The following is a 21,052-nucleotide window of genomic DNA, read 5'->3' on the forward strand; positions in this document are numbered from 1 at the left end:
GGGTGGTCAAACACTGGAACAGGCTTCCTAGAGAGGTGGTCGATGCCCCAAGCCTGTCCCTGTTTATGAGGCATTTGGACAATGCCCTTAGCAACATGCTTTAACTTTTGGTCAGCCCTGAATTGGTCAGGCTGTTGGACTAGATGATCGTTGTATGTCCCTTCCAACTGAAATAGTTTATTCTGTTCTAAATAAATTATTATATATTTGGATTGCTGGATATTCCCAGGTCTGTTGTGTGACTGTAGAAGCTTTTATTTATTTATTTATTTCAACATTGCTTTCTGTGGAAAGAAAAAGGCAGTTAAAATTAAGACATTCTTTACATTTCCTTTTTGCAATATTTGGGGTGATGGTTTCTCCCCCAGCCTTTCTTACTGGATAGGAGGGGCCAGAGCTTGAGAGAAATATGGATGGAAAATACAGATGGCACTTGCAATATTATGATTACAAAAACAAGATCATAAGTCAGACAACTCTGAAAGTGAAGGTCCCTTTCCCAAAATTAACTTTGTCTCTGTGTGAGATTATACAGTGCAGTAAATATCATGTGTGTTTTAGGTGTATTGAACATGACATTTCTACCAGCTTATCTTAAGTTATGCAGCGCTGTAATAGAATTAACTTTCTGAGTACATAGCCAGGAAATCGTGCAAAGGAGGGAACCCAAGGTCAGTTTGGCAAGCTCAGTGCTCATCAGTTTTTGGAGACGTCTCCTCCCTGTCCCGTTTTATAAACCTTCTCTTTTGTTTAGGTTTTTTCATCATGTAACTTGGAATCAGACAACATATCCCTCTTCTAGAATGGCTGTAGAAGTATTTAGGGTGGCTTCTGGGGAGTGTGTGTGGGTGTGTGGAGTGGGGTGTGAGGGTGGTAAGATACCATTATTTCCCCAACTGGGAATTCTCTGACCCTCATCACCCCCCCATCCCGTGCCGATCCCATCCCAAATGTGTATGGTGAGGCTTTTGATAAGAAGTAATTTGACCTGGAAAATCAATGAGCAGAATGGTTTGGGGACTTTTTCTCCTCTGAAAGTGTGTAACAGATGGCTTACGAGTGGTTGTGGTATTCAACCCTTGCCTTGCAAGATGAAGCTCAGCGTGTGCATGTTAACTTGAGGACTGTGTTTTTGGTTTTTTTTCTCTTGGAGCATTTTAGAAATTCCTTGTAAAGAAGTAATATTGGAGTAAAGCTGCTTAAAGCAATCTATTTGAAGGCTTTGTAAGATGAATGCTTAAAAAACTCTAGTCACATGCTAAGCATATGAGGCCTTACTATGTGGTTAATTAACTGGAGCCAGAAATTTGGTCAGTCATATGACAGATATACTACTTCAGTAGTTCAGCAGTGCTTTATTCTGTTATATATTCATCTTGGATATGTTGAACTGTCACGTAGATGAAAATTACTTTCCGTTGCATCTGGAACACAGAGTATAAGCAACCCAGTACTTCCAAAGGCATGTTGATCTCCCAGGATGGGATGAAATACTTAGGTAATGATAGCATGCTTTGGGATGCTTCAAAACTACCTCTATGATAGATGGTACACATTTTATGAAAGCACCTCTACCTCTCTAGTCCATTCAATTGACCTATGTGTTCACTGTGTTTCAATGGAATTAAATCATGTTCCTGTTTTCTTCAATAGTATAGCTGTCTGTAATTGCAAATGTGTGACTCAAGATGTATTTGCCAAACAATGCTGAGCTTCTAGAATAATTTTTCTAACCTGTAGTTAAGAATGTAATGTTTTATTTGCATTTTATATTCCGTTTGACTGAAGCACTGTAATAGTTAGCTTAACGCAGCGGGTAGAGACAAAGCTGTCTGTGGTGGAGTTCATAATTTAGATTATGAGTGGCAGAACTTCCAGGGGATTTATTTACCTTGGTTGTCAGCAGTGATTTGTGCAGCTTCTCCAACTTGTAATAGAACTCTAAAAGAAAATTGGAAAGTAAAAAGAACTTGTCATGTTTCTGAAGTTACTGAAACTGACTTAAATGTGTCTAAAAAAATCAGTCTTTGGAAATATTGAACATGAAAAAATTTTCATGTTTGTGACTAAAACAGCTGGGGTTTTTTATCTTCAAGATACAGGGTAGAGTTTAGCCACTCAACAGTGAGTAAACTATTCCAGAAAATAGATAGTGCAGGTTGTTATTTTTAATGACATTGTTATTGTTAATGACATACCGTTTAGGGGTGGTAGAACTGATTTCCAGATACTTAGATGCAGTGAATGTATTAAAGCCATGTATTGATGTATTAAAAGTCTAAAGGGTGTCTTACCACCTACATTGAAGCTGCAAAGCAAACTTGGGTTTTGCAGTCCAAAGGCTATTCAAGATACTTATCTGCGTGCACTGCGGGTATAGGAGGTAAACACACTCAAACTGTAGGTGTGGCACCACTGTCTTTGTTGTAAGCATCTAGATTTTTAGATACTAGATAATCTTCACCAATAAACAAACATGCGGACTCTGTCTTTTACTGCTCGGTATAACGGTAGACTTTGCCTACAACTTTATAAACTTAAGAAGGTGTATGTGTATGGCCATTCTCTTCCTCTCTCCCCACTTAGACTGAACAGTTACTATTTATGTAGGGTTTTTTGTTTGGTTGGGGTTTTTATAATTTAAAATACCATTTATTTTCTAACAGTTCTTCTGTTGGAAGTGCGCTGCCACGGAGACGCTGCTGTGCATATATTACAATTGGAATGATATGCATCTTCATTGGAGTTGGATTAACTGTGAGTGATGTACCATGATAAACTCGCAACTGTGTGCAGGGGTGTGTGTGTACAAAGGAGCTCCCTTGGTCAACCAGCTCTTTCTTCCCCAGCATTTCAGTAAAACCTCCTAAGTTTGTGTGGTTTTTGTCATCTCTATTAAAACCGTGGACCTAATCATCTGAGTTAGCCAGAAAAATGAAATGTTCCTAAAAAAAAATGTTCTGGCACTTCGAGAATCTCTTCTTCCTGATGTTAAATTTGATTCTTCGTTTCTCTGAAAACTTCGATTCTATGAAAAATGGTTTTACTTCACTGTCAAAATACTGGAACATCTTGCTCTTGCTAGGGCTCGCAAAACTTACAAGTTTTCAGAAATATATGTTGCCGTATAGCCAGGAATGTAAGTTCCACTGCGGTGCAAGGGAATGGGATTCCAGAAGTTAGAAACATGTATATGCCTTTATAATTTGTACAAGCTATAAGGAGTAAAATCAGATAATAAGCTATTTACAAATTAAAAGGCTCACATTCTTGTTACTCTATTACTCAGAAAACTATCTTGTTTGATTGGCTCTGAAGTATCTGGTACTGGTTACTAGAGCCAGCTTTCTACCTGGCAGTCCCAGTAAAATAGATACGAGGAAATACCTGCAGTTGAATTCATATGTGTGATTCTTGTTATACCTCTAACTTGCATTATAATGTGAATATTTTTTTATGTGTGAGCTTAAATGAGTTATGAAGGATTTTCCAGTTTTCCTAGTAAAAACAGTGACAGCCAGAAACAAGAACAGTGAGAGACAGATTTTTTTTTTTAAATGATGAAAACGTTTCACCATGATGTGTGCCCAGAAACCTGTGTAGCCTCCATCCTTGGAGTTTTTTGGGACTCAGCTGGGTGAAAACCCTGAGCAACCTCGTCTGTCCTTACAGCTGACCCTGCTTTGATCAGGAAGTTGGCCCTAGTGGCCTCCTGATGTCCCTTCCAAGTTCAACTATCCTATGGTTGTGTAAAATTAAGCTAATACCTGATTCATCCTTAGCAGAGTAAAAAAGGTGCCGAAATGCTTCTCCTTAATATGGTTTGCTCTTTCCTGAAGAGCAGATAGTGCTGTACGTTTGACTCTTTTGTTTTCTCTTTTTAGGTTGGTACACAAGATTTTGCCAGGCGATTTCATGCAACGTATGTTTCCTGGGCTATTGCTTATCTCTTAGGTTTAATCTGCCTCATTCGAGCCTGCTACTGGGGAGCCATTAAAGTCAGTTATCCAGAGCACAGTTTTGCATAGAGAAATTGTTAGATTATAGCAGATGAACATCTAGTAATTCTGGATATTACATCTTGGACACTTTTAAAACCTTTCCTGTAAAGATTCCATTCTGTTCAAAGTAGTTTTAAGACTGGGGGTCTCTAAGAACAAATGTTCATTGCACTACATAATATGCAAATAGTTTGTTTTGCTGCTAGATTCCCTAGCTCTGAATACTAATGCTGTGTTTACATGTTCATAACTCTGTCTTTATAGGTGTTGAATTTTATTTCAACAGACAGTATTAAGTTTTACATTTCCTTTGTTATGTTAAAATCCATCTGCCATTTTTCTAGAATTCAAAAGCAAGAGTGTTTATAAGTGTTTCTACAGTAGCTTCACATTTGTACTTAACATTTTAACTAAAAATATATTAAAGTGGCTTGCTTTAAAACCTAAGCAATAAGCATTTTGCTTGAACTGCTTACTGTATCTTTTGCCTAAAATCATAGTGACCTTATTCAGGAAATGAAAGTTACGAGTGTACTTCAAAAGACTGACACTGTTGCTAGAGAGACATTTGTAAACACTGTATGCTTTGAGATTTTTCAGGTAGAGAGATGCTATTTTGGTAGGCCAATTAAATTTCCATTTATCCAGGATTGGATTTCAGTTAGGATAAATGCTTTCTTCTCAATGATCCTAGGACTTAGGTGTTTTGGGGGGTTTTTGGGTTGTTTGTGGTTTTTTTTTGACTGGCAAATCCTAAAAGCCATGATCGGATTATGGAACTTAACTCTGGTTATTTGTACAAGTTCCTTTACAGGGTCTAAGGGAAGCATTTCATATGACTTGTTTCATAATACTTCGGTGTCACATAGATGACAATAAGATGGTGATGGGTTGCCTCTTACTTTCCTCTGATCATGTCAGATTTTCCCTGTTTGGGAGAGTTATGCACTGGTCACTGCAAAGGGAGACACTGTAAATTCACATTAACTGCTGTAATAAGAAAATGAGTAAACTCTTACTTGGACCATTCCATCAAAGTACATCTAGTCAATTTAGCACTGACTTGCCAAGAGAATACGGAAACAGAAAGCTTTTTCTAATGATGTATTCACAAAGGATTGAGGGACCAGTTCTTGCACTGCCCATCTTTATAGTTTTAAACAAGTTTTTGCTAAATTCGGAAGGAATGTCCTGAGTGATTTAGACGACTGTAGTAATTTAGATAATGGGGTCAGATGGGTAAATTAATGTGGATGTTTCAGGGATACATGTAATTTAAATTATCTATGTTCCTGCTAGGACAAAATGATATTCAGATAAGGACTTTGGAGCACAATAAATGTAAATGATCAAACTGTAAATGATCTGTCTTTGTATGATGCTAAATGTATAAAAGCAGTAGCTCAGGATTATAATGTACCTTTTACAGATAAACTAATAAAGAAATAAAGATTATTATTCAAACTTAAATATATTTTGTTATTTATATATAAATAAAAATACAAAAGTGGAAGAATCTCAGGAATACAGGAACAACAAAGGTACTGTGCAGCAGAGGTGAGCTCTGCATTTTTGCCAAATAGCAGCCTCAGGAATACAAGAGAGCAAGAACAAATTGCTATTCTCTTGATGTTTTGGGAAGAATGTGGAAGTAAATAAGGGGTAAGGCCACTGTTGGGATTATGGTTTATTGAGAGAATATGGTAATATACTCTCTTCCCAAATCTGTAGATATTTGCTATGTTCATTTGCATCTTAAACCTTTGAATACTCTTTCCAGTTGTCTTGTATTTCAAAATACTGCCAGCCCTCCGCCTCCTGAAATAAAGTAGGCTGGGCCTGTGCAGAAGATCATCCACTGCTTCTGTAACTGTAGTGAGGCTGGGGGGTGCGAAACCTGGGTATAATGTTATATTAATGAATCAAAGGTATTTGTACTTTTCCCCACTGTGTTAAACTGCATTTTTTTTTTCCCATCTCATGCTTCTCCTTTTTCTTCTCTACCTTTTTGAGAGGAAGAGAAGATACATGGACAAAGTAATTTTATTTTTGCCTGGATCAGGATAATAAATAGCATGATACTTGCTACTGCTTCCTTTTGCAAAGTGAACCATTGTAGTTATTTCTAGAAAATATGAAAAGTATTGTGTCATGACATTTCCACCACTTCTGGGGACATAAGAGTAATGATTTTAACCACGTAGGAAAATTAATGGTAGAATCTGAAGGGTCTCTACAAGAGACTGGAGTAGATCTGGCTATGTGGAGCAGGCTTGTTTGCAGACAGTCATGACATTCTGTTCTGGACTACATTTCAATCCATTAAACTTCTCCACATTTTAAGTTTTTAAAAAAAATCATCTGTCTTGTGCATACTGACCATTATAAGAGCTTTCAGCTTTTATAATCACTCATGTCTTTCTTTGACTTTTAATAGTCTTTTCCTCAATGTATTATGTTTGTGTTAGATGCAGGAAAGAGGCATCTGAATTCACAGTGAAGGGCTGCTACGCTTTCAGGTTTCATCTTGCCCCTTCCCTAAAATCCTTCCACTCCTTCCTACCAAAGAGTTTTTATACAAAGTGTTGTTGACTAGGAAACACTTCAGACCTTAAACTGTCTTTTATTTTTTTTTAATTACAAACTTACTGGTGAGTGAGTGTTTTACTAGTTTTGTTTGTACCAGTCATACATCTTGATATGTTGTCCTTTAAACGTAAAGACTAGAGGGTAGTGTTTCTGAAAATTAAATTACTATGGGATCTTTGTCAGGAGTACCATGAAGAAGCAAGAGGTTTCAAATCAGCCTGATAAGAAACTCACCATGAAGTCCTTAGAGAAGATGCTGAAGCAACTGTGGAGCCATTAGTGGTTATTGCTGAGAAGTGGATGATGAACAATATTTGCTTTTTCCTAGTATTTGAAACAGTGTATGTCTTTACAAACTGAGGGAAAGCCAGGGCAGCAGCTTAATATTAAGTGCTAGAAAATCCCTGTAACTAACTATAAGGACTTGAATAAGTGGGTGAGTAGCAGCAAAGATGATCTGTCATCTTAGATCAATCTAACTTGCCTTTTCTGATGAAGCAAAATTTCTGGGCTGAAAGCAATAAGCCCTGTAAAAGTACCTGTGAAATGTTCTTCCAAGCAAGACTGAGAAACAGGTCAGTAAAATTATTCAAAGATGGTGATTATCAAACTGGGAAGATGTGGCAAATACATGCCAGCTATTTGGAAACATTTAGTACTTTTGTAAAGTTAGTATGCTGTTTACTTCATCTATTTCACTCCTAGCTGATAGAAACTGAGAGCAAGCTGAATGATTGCATTAAGTAAACCCCTCCTGTTTTCCTACTTATTTGCCTTTTATGTGATTCAGATTTACAATGACAGGGGCTGAGCTTCCCCTTCCAACAAATTTCTTGTGGAGAAATGATCAGTGTTGGAGAAATGAGTATCCCTAAACTTGCAATAGAAAATTCCAATCAAAACAGCATAATGTGTATTGTTTGAAAGCTGGACTCTCATGATGTTAAATCCTCCTTCATACCAAAGATTATTTTCTTTATAGTGGCGTTACAAATCGTGTTTGTCTCAGTAGCTGTATCGGATTAAATCGTCCCCATTCCTCAGCCTTCCAGTTGTGTCCATCCTCATACCATGGCTCGGCGGCAGAGCTGTGCTCCTGGAGGAGTGTGAGCGACTGCACTGTATGCCCATCACGGGGCAGGGCGGCGGGGGGGAAGCCTGCTTGAAAAAAACTTAAAAAGCACCTCCTTAATTCAGATTTCTTTCGGTGATTTTTTTTTTTTTTTTTTTTTTTTACATTCGATGCTTTTTTTTGCATAAAAGTGAAGGAACAAAAGGCTGGAGGTCATGAAGGAGAGAGGGGAGAGGAACTTAATCCGACTTAAGTTATTTGCAAGATTTTTGTTATGGTTATTTGAGCCAACAAGAAAAGAATATCTAGGCTCAGTTTCCTACAGCTTTAACCACAAATGGGCTTTTATTTTAGAACAATAAAGCTACTTATTAGCCTGATTAGCTAGCAACTCATCATGTTACACTTCACTGGAATCTGGAGAAGCCTACCGGGGTGGTATCCCTGTATCACTTTCTCTGCTTTTATATTCATCTGTAGGCATTTGCTGTTGGCTCCTTTCAGAGAAAAAAAAAAAAGACATTTGGACTGAACAAATTTTGGATCCGGAACTGTATAGCTGGTTTTATGCTTCCTTTCTAACAGATTATTAGCAAAAAGTGTGTTCAGCTAAATCTTGCGAACAAAAGTAACAGATACGACAGAGTATGGATTGTAACTTGCTGATCCAGATGACAAGTTATATGTCATTGCAATGACTTAGTAAAATGATTATCAAATGTGTTTAACAGCACTTGCTATAAAAAATGGCTAAAAGATAAAACTGGATGAGATGCATGGGTTCATAAGGACAGTTGCATATTATGGTTTTATCCAGTAACAGTGTATCTCGTAATGCAGAAAACACAATTTATTTTGAAGTAAATTTAATACTACCTCTTTTGCATAGCTTTATAGCAATTTTTAATCATGTGGTTATAGCTCCAGCTTCCTTAAATTTAAGTGTGTTGCTTAGTGTTTAAGAAAAAAAATTGGGGGAGGGGCAAAGAGACTGAGGTTAGAAAAACACCTCTGAGGGCATGCTTCTTATTTTTCTTGCAATATTTCCTAGGGAAAATGATGTGGCTGATGGAATTTCAAGACTGATTTGAGTTAAACTGTGTGAGAAAGAAGTTGCCGGCAGGCTTAGGGGTCCAGGCCAAATGACGTACAGTGTATTACCTTCACAGAATGATCAGAATGAATTTCTAGTATTTCCAAAGCAACATCTTTAAACTTTCACTGTTATTTAATGAAGACTCTGACCCATGTATAATCCATCTTTCCTCTCATACTTTCAATTCATTTAAAAAATTAGCATAGTTGCCTAGTTAGGAAATAGGTAGACAATTTGATTTTTATATTCTTTGCCTCCAGAATTTTGCCTATGTAGTGTTACTGGAGTATTTTGGGTCCTCTTTATTTTTGCAATGGGATTATAATATTTTTCTTCAGATATTTTTAATTTTATATGTGTAACTGATACTACTGTGTGTAGTATCTGCCGGTTTCTCAAGTTAAACTTCTGAAATACTTGGAATTCTTGCCTGTTTAAGGGGTGCCTTTACAACATACCGCACATGGTTTCTAAACATTTCAGAGAGATAAAACATAAAGGACAGTGAAGAAATGAATCCTTAATACAGGACTTCTATTGAACACCAATTTGAAAGGTTTAACACCCCTCCCCAGAAGCTCTGCAAGCTTGGAGCAGCTCATGCTGAGCTGGCTCTGTGGAAAGGCACCCCAAACACCCACCAGATGAGCCAGCAGAGAGCATGCAGGTTTTCACAAGAGTTCTCTGGCTGCATTTCATTGAAAGGGCAATCACCCTAAGAGTCTTCCCTTCAGAATCTGAGTTTGACAAACTGGCATTCTCTGATTACTTTTTTCCCCATCAAAAATTACTTGGCTCCAAACAGTGTTGAAGAGGGCTGAAAGAACTTACAGTGCTATTTATAGTTTGTGTACCTTCCTTATTTAGGAGTAAGAAAGCGGTAGTTTACATTCCTTTTAACATAAATGCACACTATTGTTATTTTGATGGAAAGGTCAATGAACTAGAAAATGTGATTAAAAAAAAATATTTAACTTGCCTAATATTTACATTCTCTGAGCTTTAATTGTCTCTTATTTCTGTTTTGATGCTTATAATGTCAAACATTAACCTTTTAGATCAAAGTTTTCCATCCCAGGTGTCTGTCTAAGGCACATTTTCTGTGCAGTTTCAATGGTACTGTTTTTCCAGGAATGAGAGCAGAGGAAAAACTGTTTATTTGTTTATGCTTAAATAAAACCATATAGCCAGAAAATTCCAGCTATCCCTGCCCATGCTTTTGAGCAGTTTGGCAGGATCAGTTAGCATTATGTCGTGCATGTTTTCAACTCTCCTGTGAAAGTAAGCTGAAATATGGCTGAGTTACAAGACTTAGGAAAATTTCACCTGTGTGTTCTCAGTAGACATTTGTTAGAAGTAGTCAGCTAAAAATCTCAGCACATCTGTTTTACATTGGTATCTGTTTCCTCTGAACTGGTCAAATGGGTACCTTCATTCTGGAGGTGCAAGGAAATACACGTGCCTTTCTTGCAACTCCTCCTTCTACCATACGTGAAAGAAGGACAGCCTCCTCCAGCACTGTGGACTATTTTGGTGGCAGTTGGGCAACATGAAGGAAGAAAAAAAAAGTAACAAGGAGTGTCAGGATGAAGAAGCAGCCTTGAGGGGTACAGTGATAGAAAACAGAGGCAGAAAACACAATTTGTGAGAGTTAGACCAAGGAATTGAAATAGAGGAATTCACACTAGGGAAAATGAGGAAGAAACTCCTGGTAATTTGTTAACAACATTAAATTCTGCTTAAACAAACCTTTATACAGACTACTGCTTTTTTTTTTTTTTGCATGGTATGCCTTTTGGCATAATACCTAGCCCACAAAGGATTGCAGCATCCCTGAGAAGATGCTTTTAGTACTCCTAATCATTATCCACCTGACTTCACAGCAAAAGGATGAGGATGGAGAGAACTTGGGCTATGAGCTTTTCTTCTGGGCTTGCTCTTTGACACTGCCACTGTCTGCATCAGTCTGTCCTGTATCAGGTAATGGGAGCTGGAAGACCTGCAGAAGCAAGACATTCCCCTCTGAGTTTAAGAGCATACATGTGATCTCCACGAGTTCACTCTCTCAGCACTGTCCAGTGTGACCGAGGGACCTTGGAGTTCTTGGCAGAAATGCCCTGAGCTTGACAGCACCTAGGGACATCCTGCATGTCCCAGGAAAAGGAGGAGATAATATAAACTTTAGAGTTAAATCCACCCCCCTGCACAGGCCACAATAACTAAGAAATGAGAACTACAAGGACAATCTTAATTTCTGCATTTTTTTTAAATTGTAAATGTCACAAAGCTCTTGTACTTAATGTTATATTTACACAGTCTAAACTGGACACTGGGAAGCTAAAGGAGCTAAGCAAATTGTTAAAAATGCACACACATTTGTACAAAACAAAACAAAAAAATCAGAGCCTGCCACGAAATAGCTTAGATTTTCCTCAGAGATCTGTCTCGCTCTCTCTCAAAAAAAAAAGTTTCTTATTGTTGTTATACATTAATTTCTTCCTAAGTTGGTCTGCAGTCAGCCCTCTTTGCCAGCCCTGACAAGGCTGGTGAAACACTCACCACTGGGAGCATCACTGTGTACCCACTGTCTTCTACAGCACTAACACAAGAACTGTCCCCAAGGCCACAAATTTTATTCTGATTAGAAAGTGGTCTGCATTTCTATTCAAAATACTTCCAGTTTTGTTTAAAATGCCCTGCCACCACTATTCAGAGGTGACATGCAACAGACTCCATTGACTAGTAGGCTTGCAGCAAATTAACACCTTTTATGACTGTTTAGCAAAAAGAAGACACAACCTTACAAATGGTTTTTTCTTTCCAAATTTGGAAAATATAACCTAGCAGCTATTGTTGATAGTAAAACCTCGGATGTACAAACATACTGTAATTTATATTGCAAAGGCAGAAATGGCATAATTGTAAGAGACTATACAGTTCTGGTATTACACCTGTGGCAGGAAGCTTAACAAGAATCCTTTTTCCTGATTACTAAAGTAAAAATTAGTGAGAATAAACCTTTTTTCTTCATCTTTGTTTTAAAGTGAAAAGCAGAAAACATAATCTGTTGACTGCGTTGTGATTTTTGAGCCATTATTTTAGCCATTTAAGCCAGTTTCATTAAACCAGAACATTCTGCAGCCTTTCTGTTTCAATTTAGTTTAAACAAAAATTTAGTGCAATTGTCCTGAAAAAAAAATAAATAAATACCTCTTTTTTTTTTTTCTTTTTTCTTTTTGTTCAGGGAAATCCAAACTGAAAGCTTGGGATAGATCTCATTTTGGGAGAGAGTAACTGAAAGCTTTCCAATTCATAGTTTCCTACCTGATGAATTATAGAAAGAATACTGTTGCCTTCTCTCATTCAGGCTTTGTCAAACTATTGAATTTTCCTATGTTTTTCACATTAAGAAAACAAAGCAGGTCAAGAGCATGGAGAAGTCAATGTCATGCTTCACTGCATGTGGGAAAAGCTGTGTTTCTGTCTGGCACAGACAGGGTGGCACTGGGTTGGGTTTGGCCTTTCTCTACACCAGAGAAGTAGCCTGGCTGTAACAGTAGCCAGCCATCAGCACAGTGACAGGAGCAAGAATTTCTAGTACTGATGGAAAAGACAGAATTACCATGGCACAATTTATAATCTTGTTATGCCCAAAATAGCTCATGTATTTTTAATACAGCATTAAGCGTATTGGACTGTCACTAATACTGATTTGATTTTTGAGATCAGGCAGAGGAAGAAGAAAATGACAAAATTTACAATTTAAATGTTTATATTTGTGAAATTTAATTTACTTCCCTACTAGGATTATCTGCTTTTATTTCACACTTGTAAGCACATAGGCAGTCTGAGCTAGAAAGCTTGAATGGAATTTTCAAATAACAGCAGATCCTAATCTTGGCTTGAAGGAAAGCCTTGGTGTGAGCTGATTTAATGAGATATTTATGTGAACTGACTGAACCCTAAGTTTCCTATTTCATTATTATTTATGGAATCTCTGTCATTCTTCTCAGTCTATAACCTTTTCTAAATTGATGAGGAAAATACGCTTTAATGAATATAATAATTTCTTTCTCTTTGCAAAGAACAATTTCCTGTTCCTTATAACACTTTTTGACTAGAGTAATACAACTTTTTCTGTTTAGTACAACTATCTGTAACACAGATTCAGTGATTGGCCACGTTGCTAACTTTGCTTGGATTCAAGACATCAAAAGTTAGTATTTACTTATCCTGCAAAAAATGGTACTGCTGATAAGAGACTGACACCACCGGAGTCCTTGGAAGTTACTTTCCAGGAGTGAGATCAGACCGAACAAGAAATTCCTGACCCAGGGCAATGTGCTTGATGTTCACAACGGGATGCTGACATCCCTGTCAGAATAAGCGTATCTCCCCCGGGTTGGGGGGCGGTGGCGAGAGGGTCGCAGCAGCTCACAGGCTGCTCTTTTCTCATTGAAACTGACTTCCAAAGAGTCGTAATAGACTTCTGCGAGGAATGGCTGAGAAGACTCCCTTCAAAATCTCAACTTCCTAAATGCTTTTGTGCTTGATTAAAACCTTTGGATTCAAAACTAAATAAATCTGAAAATGGGTTATATTTGTTGATTAAACCACACTGAATATGCTGTTAAAAAGACTATTCCAGAAAAGTTCAGGTTTCTCACAAACCTTGGTTTTAATTGGCAGTGGCAGTTAAAAGACAGCATGAGAAGTAAAATACCTGCCTAAAAATCTTTTTTATATTTACAACCTTTGAGGAAAAATGTCATTTTTTTTTGCTACATCCTAAATAAACATTGACTTTTTTTTTTCAATTTTTTTTCACTACGCTTGTATGATAAACATTAAATCTGGATTAAAGCTCTTTGTAAAAATATTTATCCAAAAATATTTTTTTAAAAACAAGCTGTGGTAGAAAAATATAAAACAGAGAGATATGATGTACTGGTAAAAATTTGTTCCAGACCAAAGCATAGTATTACTGTAATACTTCTAAAGCCTTTGAAAATAATATTCATAAATGAAAACAAAGGAATTCCTGTAATGACCTTGTGGGGACAAATGCCTCTAAGCATATGCTCTTATGAGAAGAGACTGATTAATGAACAGTACTTCCTACACAGAAATGAGAACTTAATCTTTTTGTGTGTGTTTCCTTTTTACTTCTACTAAGATGAATCTAAAATCCCTTAGTTTTTGCCAGTTAGGAGGCAAAAAAAAGCACATTCTGTGCTTATTCTCAATAACTTCAAAGAGTTCAACTGTTCATTTTGCAGGCAGTGAATTTCTTTTTCCAATTCATATATTGAAAAAGAGACTTTTGCTTATTCAAAAAATTAAATTATTTTTTATTCCTGTGGTGCTTGTATGGCTTCACTTCCAGAATAGGGTTTCTAGGCACTATTTTTCCTTTTTTGTGTTTTGTTTTAATTAATTTTATGTTAATGACAGCAACAATTTTTCTGTTTACAGCCTGCTCTCATTCCTTTTTCCCATCTGCTGTTTGGTGGCCTTTGCTTTTTCCCTACCTTTGTCAGTGTTAAAGAGGCACACGGTAAACTACAGGACAAGATCCAGAGCATCTGTGTGAGAAGAACAACTTTCTTGGCCAGAACAACCTGCTGTCCCAAGTTACGTACACAGATGAAATTTGATAGGTCCATTGCTACAATGAAATGGCAAGCTTAGATAACCGAGGGTAAGCAAACAATAAGTGTACTGGAGCATAAACTGTACAGTTTGTGGCTTCTATTAGCAGCATAATCTCCAGTAGGCAACGCGAAGCCAAGGCCCACAATGCATTAATTCTTCCTCGGTGCACCCCAGTGCAAGACTGCACTTGCCAGAGCCTTCCTGCTCCTGGCAATGAATTTCTATTGCAAGGAGTCCCTGCCCAGGCAGGAGGTATTTCACTATCAAACTACTATTTCAGGCAGAAGAAAGGCAGCCGCTAAGTGGATTGACTGAACTTCCAGTGCTAGACTTCCTTCTCTATTCCTCTTAATTGCTATTTCTCAGATCACTTCAATGCACAATCTTGGTTCTCTTCGTGCTCATGTGCATGGCAAGAGATCACAGCACAGAATGATGTTCTTTCTTCCATTTTCACAGTCTTCAACAGCACACACAGCAGCCAGATTATCACTATGCTGCAGATAGGTTTATGGTCCAGACTCTGTTTTAGGACAACACTAAGGCTTGTCCCCTGCCTCTTCCTTGTCCTGCTTCCAGAAGGAATGGGGAGTGTGAACAGCAAAGAAGCTCAGTAGTTCTCCCTGTCCTTTTCCATGGTTGTAACATCTGCTAGATGTTACGTGAAGCATTATCCGTCCTGCAGTATACATACAGGTGCAAAGACAGAAAGGGCCAGGAAGCACATGTGCCGCACAAAGCCTTTAAAACCCTGATACACACGCACATAGAAGAACACAGAAATGGAGACAATGCATTACACAATGCAGAAAGACCAACACGCGCTAAAGTTATGCTGACTGCTGTCCTGGTAGTTCATCTTTACAACCTATGATATACACAGTAACACCTAGAAGAACAGTGAACTGACTTAAGACAAATATTAACTTCAAAACTATAGAAATTAGTCTCTTTCTCTTGTAAGTAAATTAAAATTTAAATGGCAATGTAAGAGAGAAACTTTATTCTGATTCCTTATAAATCATCCATACCTTCCATTTAGAAAAAGCTGAACAAGGGCTGAATTATTCCATTCCAATATGTGGTAATTTGCATTTAGTAATTCTACAATAATGTATTTCAAGGTGACAAAGCAAATCTGATTTCCTAGAGTGCGTGACAATGGGTTAATTTACAAAGGATTAATTTTCACTTATTTTCACTTCACAGGTCATTCTTACACTCATGTGTACACACACATCTGAACACCTAACAGTTTTATTATCTTGAAATAATATTTACTATTTGGCATGTAAACTAAAATTGTCAACAATTTTCATAACCATTTTTCCCCACAGCTGTGACAAACATTATTATCTCAATCCAGAGAAGCATGAATGCATAGTTTCAGTGTGTTTAATTTTTATAATCACTACTCTTTTGCACAGCTAATATATGTTTCCATGTGTCACATTCCAAACTTCGGTCTTTTTTTTCCAGTTATGCTCTTGGTCCTGACTCTTTAATACCCATTTTACTGTGTCTTTCTTTATCAGTACAGGTTTTGGTGGCATTTGCTGAATCATGCTGATTTAGTCTGAATCTAAAGGTAGCAATATCTTAGTCATAAGACACTTTATATACTCCTATTATTAAAAGCTAGGACAACAATCTCAATCAGTCTAAGAACTAAACCCAGTTCCCATGACTGATATACTGGAAAGCAAAATTCTGCATTCTACTGGAGCATAAGCTGATTTCTTTTTAAGTTTCTTTTCAGATTCAGAGACTAACTCCAGCATATATAAGGATTTGTAGGTCTTGTAATTCAGCTATGAGAAATATATCAGATGTAAGAATTGAGAGTAAAGGAATCTATACAAATAACAGGTGAAATTCTGGCCCAAACCCAGAAAATAAAGTGCAAACCTTGCACTAAATTCATTAAGCCACTATTTCAGAATTCGTCTGCCAAAGCACATCGAGCTCTTCCAGGATATTATTATCAACTATTAAATGCATGAGTCTCTTTAAAAACACACAAGAGAAATATATGTGGGTTTTTCTTTAAATCTGTCTACTGCTAAATGTATGTGTACATAGATTATAAAACTTTGTTTCTCTGGATAATGCTAGATGTGGATGAATTTATATTGATTGAGTCATGTAGGACCACAAATCTTTCCCAACTTCTTTCTCTCATGCTTTTAATACAAAAAAATAAGCAAACAGCAGATATCTTGATACTTTCTGATACCCACCTTCATATACAACATTAGTTATCAAGCTGTTAGCTGCAGTCTAGCAGTTTTCCTTCTCTAGGGATCACCCGTTCCATGGCATCTTCTTCCACTATCCAATGCAATCCCAGCAAAATTAAGCTCTGCATCTGAGATGTGCCCTCCACGTGCTAGTGCCTTCAAGAGAGGCATGGGTTTGTGTTAGCAAAACCAAGAGGGCAACTCCGAGAAGTGTGCAGCGCCCGCGCTGATCCAAGCAGTAAGAGCAGACCCTGCCACTGGGTCAAACCCCTGTGACATAACAAAGCCTACAGGTTCCACGGGTGTTTCTGCCTTTTCATCCTCCTGCCAGTAGCTTCTGGCATCCCCTTCGAGAAGCTGGATGTGCAGGTGCTTTTTCAGAGCCTACAAAATAAGGTCAGTTGAAGTTTTGATATTAGGTGTCTGCAGTTACTGAGAATATACTGAGAATATTCAGTTCATACATCCTGAATGCATTGTTCACTTTAGGTGCAGTAATTAACCTCTGCAATTCAGTGCTGCCATCTCTCAGTGATGAGAGATGAGTGAGGTAGTCCTAACCCCAAACAATGAATGTTTAATTTTGATATCTATTTTATATATTTATTAATAAAATGCATTCTATTTGCCACTTGGGGATTTTGTGGTACTTCTATGGTGCCTTTGAGCCATGTTGTCAAGACTGTTCTCCACATTCACAGAAATCAGAAATTTTGAAGGAAAATGTTGAGAATCTGTTATAATTAATGATCCCAGAAAATTACTAATTTTAAAGAAAAATACAAATTCCTAATCCAAGAGAAGCACGGCAGTTGACAGAAGTGAAATAAGGTTTGTATGTCAAGAAAATACATTTTCGTATGTTAATGTATGTAGTATTATATGCTGATCCTAAGCATGCAAACCTCTTTTTAGTTACACGTGGTAAGCACTAAACACAGCAGTAGCTTCCCACTTTTAATTCAACAGTTTCTCTAGTCAACAAGATTAATGCTCATGATTAATATTCTGAATTCTCAAATCCATTGAAAGAACAGCATCAATACAGTAAATAGTTCAACTTTTATACTACATATACTACATATACTATATTACTACAATACAGTAAATAGTTCAATAGTTCAACTGCCTAGGAACAGGCACGGGGTAAAAAAAGTTTCTCCATTCTTTCCCTGTGCTGCCATCACAGGACAAGTCACTAGTTTAGCTGAAGTAGCCACTTCACAAACGTACAACTAAAACATTCTGTGTGCACACATACACGTTTACATGTACATTCTAGTCTCTCAGTGTTTGCTCCATTGACTGACTAATAAAGCATGTAACACTGGAAATAATGCTTTTTTGCTTTGCGATGAAATTACTTTCAAAGTGATTTTAGAAAAAAAAAGGTCTCCCAAAAAAGTACTGCTAAATAAATCACAATTACGTGTGCAAATAGGCTGATTACATTTGGCTGCACAATGGAACGACAAATTACACTGAAAATGGCTTTTTAAACTGGCAACTACAAGTTTGCCCCCAGGCTGACCCATGAGTCCTTTAATTTCAGCACAAAGCCATTACTTTGCTGTTAAGTGCCATCCATTACAAAACTAAAATACGTGCAATTACAATTACACGCTCATTTAGATGTGCCGTTGCTCATTTTTACACGTGCAATATTGATACTTTCATAAATGTTTTATGCTTTTCTAAACGGTATCTCTGAAAGGGAGTAAGTGTGACTGTGTGGCTTTCTGCAATCTACAATCTTCAGAAGCACAAGCAGTATGTTAAAAAAAAAAAGGAAATAATCTGATTAGTTTGCCAAGTAGAAGGCAGTTGGTTTTGGGGTGGGTTTTTTCTGCATATATGCATTTTGTTCACACAGCAATAAAACCTTTAATTTTTATATTTTGCTATATATAATAAATCTCTCTTGCCTAGACATGCCATTGGCTGTTTAAATTAATTATTTTATGTATCAGGTATTCAAGAGAACACTAGATTATCATCATGTAATGTAAGAATATAAACAATACGAAATGAAGTAGAAATTTCCCGTAGGGTAATTACCAACACCAGGATAAGTGGAAAAAACGTTAGCTTATGTTTTCATTTCCCACAATCAGAAGCAGGATTCTCTCTAGGCACAGGCAAAGTTGCTTAAGACAGCAGGTTGCGGGGATCTGCGAAATGGCTGCGGTCCAGTGCTCCCTCTGCTTACTGGGAGCTGGAAAGCTGGCCTCACTGCTACTGCTGGTATTGCCAGCTCACGGGTGGGGGCGTGTGAGGTGATAACTGCTCCTGCCGGGACAGTCAGTGCCTCAAAAAACAGCCATTACCAGCCCTAATATTCCCATCTTCCCAGCAGGCCTAGGAGCAACATGCTTTTAAAATACCTGGCACACGCAGTTTCTTTCTCGCTCTAATTCTGCTCCTGCCCCCTTCTCCTTCCTTCGTATTTTTAAAGCAGCAGCCCAGTCTACAGCCCCTATGAAATACCCAAGTGAGGTTTTTTACTGTTTAATTCATCCTTAGCATATTTATCTCTGCAAAAATACTAGAAGGATATGCAAATCTATATCACTGTACATGATACCACATCAATATAACAACCACAAAAAGGGTTGCGTGGATCTTGCACAAATCTGGTTTGCAGCACCTGGCACCACTTCTTTCAAAAACTGCAACAGCCCCATGAAAAAACGTGTCTTTATCTTGGTTGCCCCATTGACTTGCATGTCAGTAGCTGTTCTGGAGTAGCAGCAGATAAGTTTAATGTTTATGTGCACTTACATATTAATAATTGATAGTGCTGATTTAGCTAAGGGAAATGGTTGACATGAATAGGGGAGTAACAGTTTTACATGATAAACTTGTGAGAATAGATGACATGGGTCAGAAGAAACATGGTGTGTCTGAGGATAAACTAATTCACTTGGGAGAAACTGCTTCAAACCAGACTTTAAATGGCAGCAAGTGGATTAGCAAGTAAGTAGCTCTACTGCATCAGTGTCTGCAAAAAGAACGTGATGGCACACGATGCGCAAAGAGTTCAAGAAACTAACTGGAAGACAATGAGTTATGAGACAAGACGATAGGAGCGTGACATCCATCTATTAGTCTCTATTTCAGGGACAGTATTCAACTCTGCATATCTCACTTAAGAAAAATAAAATTCAGAGATTGCGGCAAGGAAGAACCACAATGCTTGGTGGAACAAAAAAGTCTTTATAACAAACTGGGACTGTAAATCTCAACCTTGGATATTAGTAATTAAATACCTATTATTTCAGTACTTCCTATTTATATAATTAAGTTACACACTTGATGTTACCTATTCTGAACTTCTGAAGTCTGAGTTAGTAGGTGCTATGAAATACTAAAAAAAAAAAAAGAAGAAAAATTTAACAAAAATTTTAAGAACTTTCATTAATGTTGTGTACTCTAGTAATGTAACAAGCTAACTACTGGAAATCTAGCAAATTAACATCTGGGAATTTTAGTCTGCCCCTTTGATAGTTAGCAGGGCACATCCACTGTTATTGTTGATTACATGTTATATGAAAAAAAAAAATTTAATTCCCAAAACATGCAGGGTGCCATCACTTATGTAAATGAAAAGCTGGTGACCATTCTCTGGTCCCTTGTACCCGTGTAACTGGTTGGTGCAATTGGGCAGGTTGGCAAGGGCTGTTTTCTCATTACTAACAACACCCGACAGCTTTCTCAGGCCTCCGGATTTTCCTTTTCTTTCTAGATGAGTCTAGTTGCGGAGACCTCACAGCTGTTCTTAAAAGTCACTTATTTTCTCCTCATTTCTACTGTAAGGCCCTGACAAAACAGGACTACACTTTGTAGGACAGAGGAATAGTTCTAAGGGAGATCTCATTAACTACCAACAAAGGCAGGGGGGGAAGACTATGTGAAGTGCTTTCCGTTCAGTCAGTACATCACCCAGATGCAAAGAGACTCCTCATTTGCACTTTTTATGGCATTGTAGTGATTGAGATCAGGAATCCCCCTCAGGGGTGCCTCAGAGTACATGCCTCCGAGTAAGAGCACAGGCCGTACTGTCCCTACCACATACAGACCATGGGCCTCTCCCTTACACCGAAGGATGGGCCTCTGCCCCTCATTCGCAGCACTAGCTGCTATAAGGTAACATACGCTTTAATTACTAAAAACAAGCAAAAATTTTTAAAACACACACAAAAAAACCTTCACAAAAAAACATAACCACAAAGCACTCCGCAACCTGAAAGGGAAAACTTCGAAGGCAAGCGGCAAAAAAATCAACTAAAGCTTACTTTACAAACGACATCACCTTTATTTCCAGTCTCTCTCAGCCCTGACACAAGAGGGACCTGCAGGCAGCACCTCATCTTGCCTTTCCTACCGCCTTGGCGGGGGC

The 21,052-nt window shown here is 37.7% G+C and overlaps 1 protein-coding gene across 1 annotated transcript in view; it reads left to right on the top strand.

Moving 5' to 3' along the window:
• The window catches only part of LOC104628197 (type 2 phosphatidylinositol 4,5-bisphosphate 4-phosphatase-like), a 24,781-nt gene extending 19,315 nt beyond the window's left edge, over window positions 1-5,466 (top strand). The window contains exons 6-7 of the mRNA XM_010296701.1: window positions 2,667-2,757; window positions 3,885-5,466. Coding sequence (XP_010295003.1) covers window positions 2,667-2,757; window positions 3,885-4,028 — 235 coding nt within the window. The 3' untranslated portion in view covers window positions 4,029-5,466. The remainder of the gene's footprint in view (window positions 1-2,666; window positions 2,758-3,884) is intronic.
• The last annotated feature ends 15,586 nt before the right edge of the window (window positions 5,467-21,052 follow it).

This window comes from Phaethon lepturus, unplaced genomic scaffold (assembly GCF_000687285.1).
Source record: "Phaethon lepturus isolate BGI_N335 unplaced genomic scaffold, ASM68728v1 scaffold6031, whole genome shotgun sequence".
Classification (NCBI taxonomy): Eukaryota; Metazoa; Chordata; class Aves; order Phaethontiformes; family Phaethontidae; genus Phaethon; species Phaethon lepturus.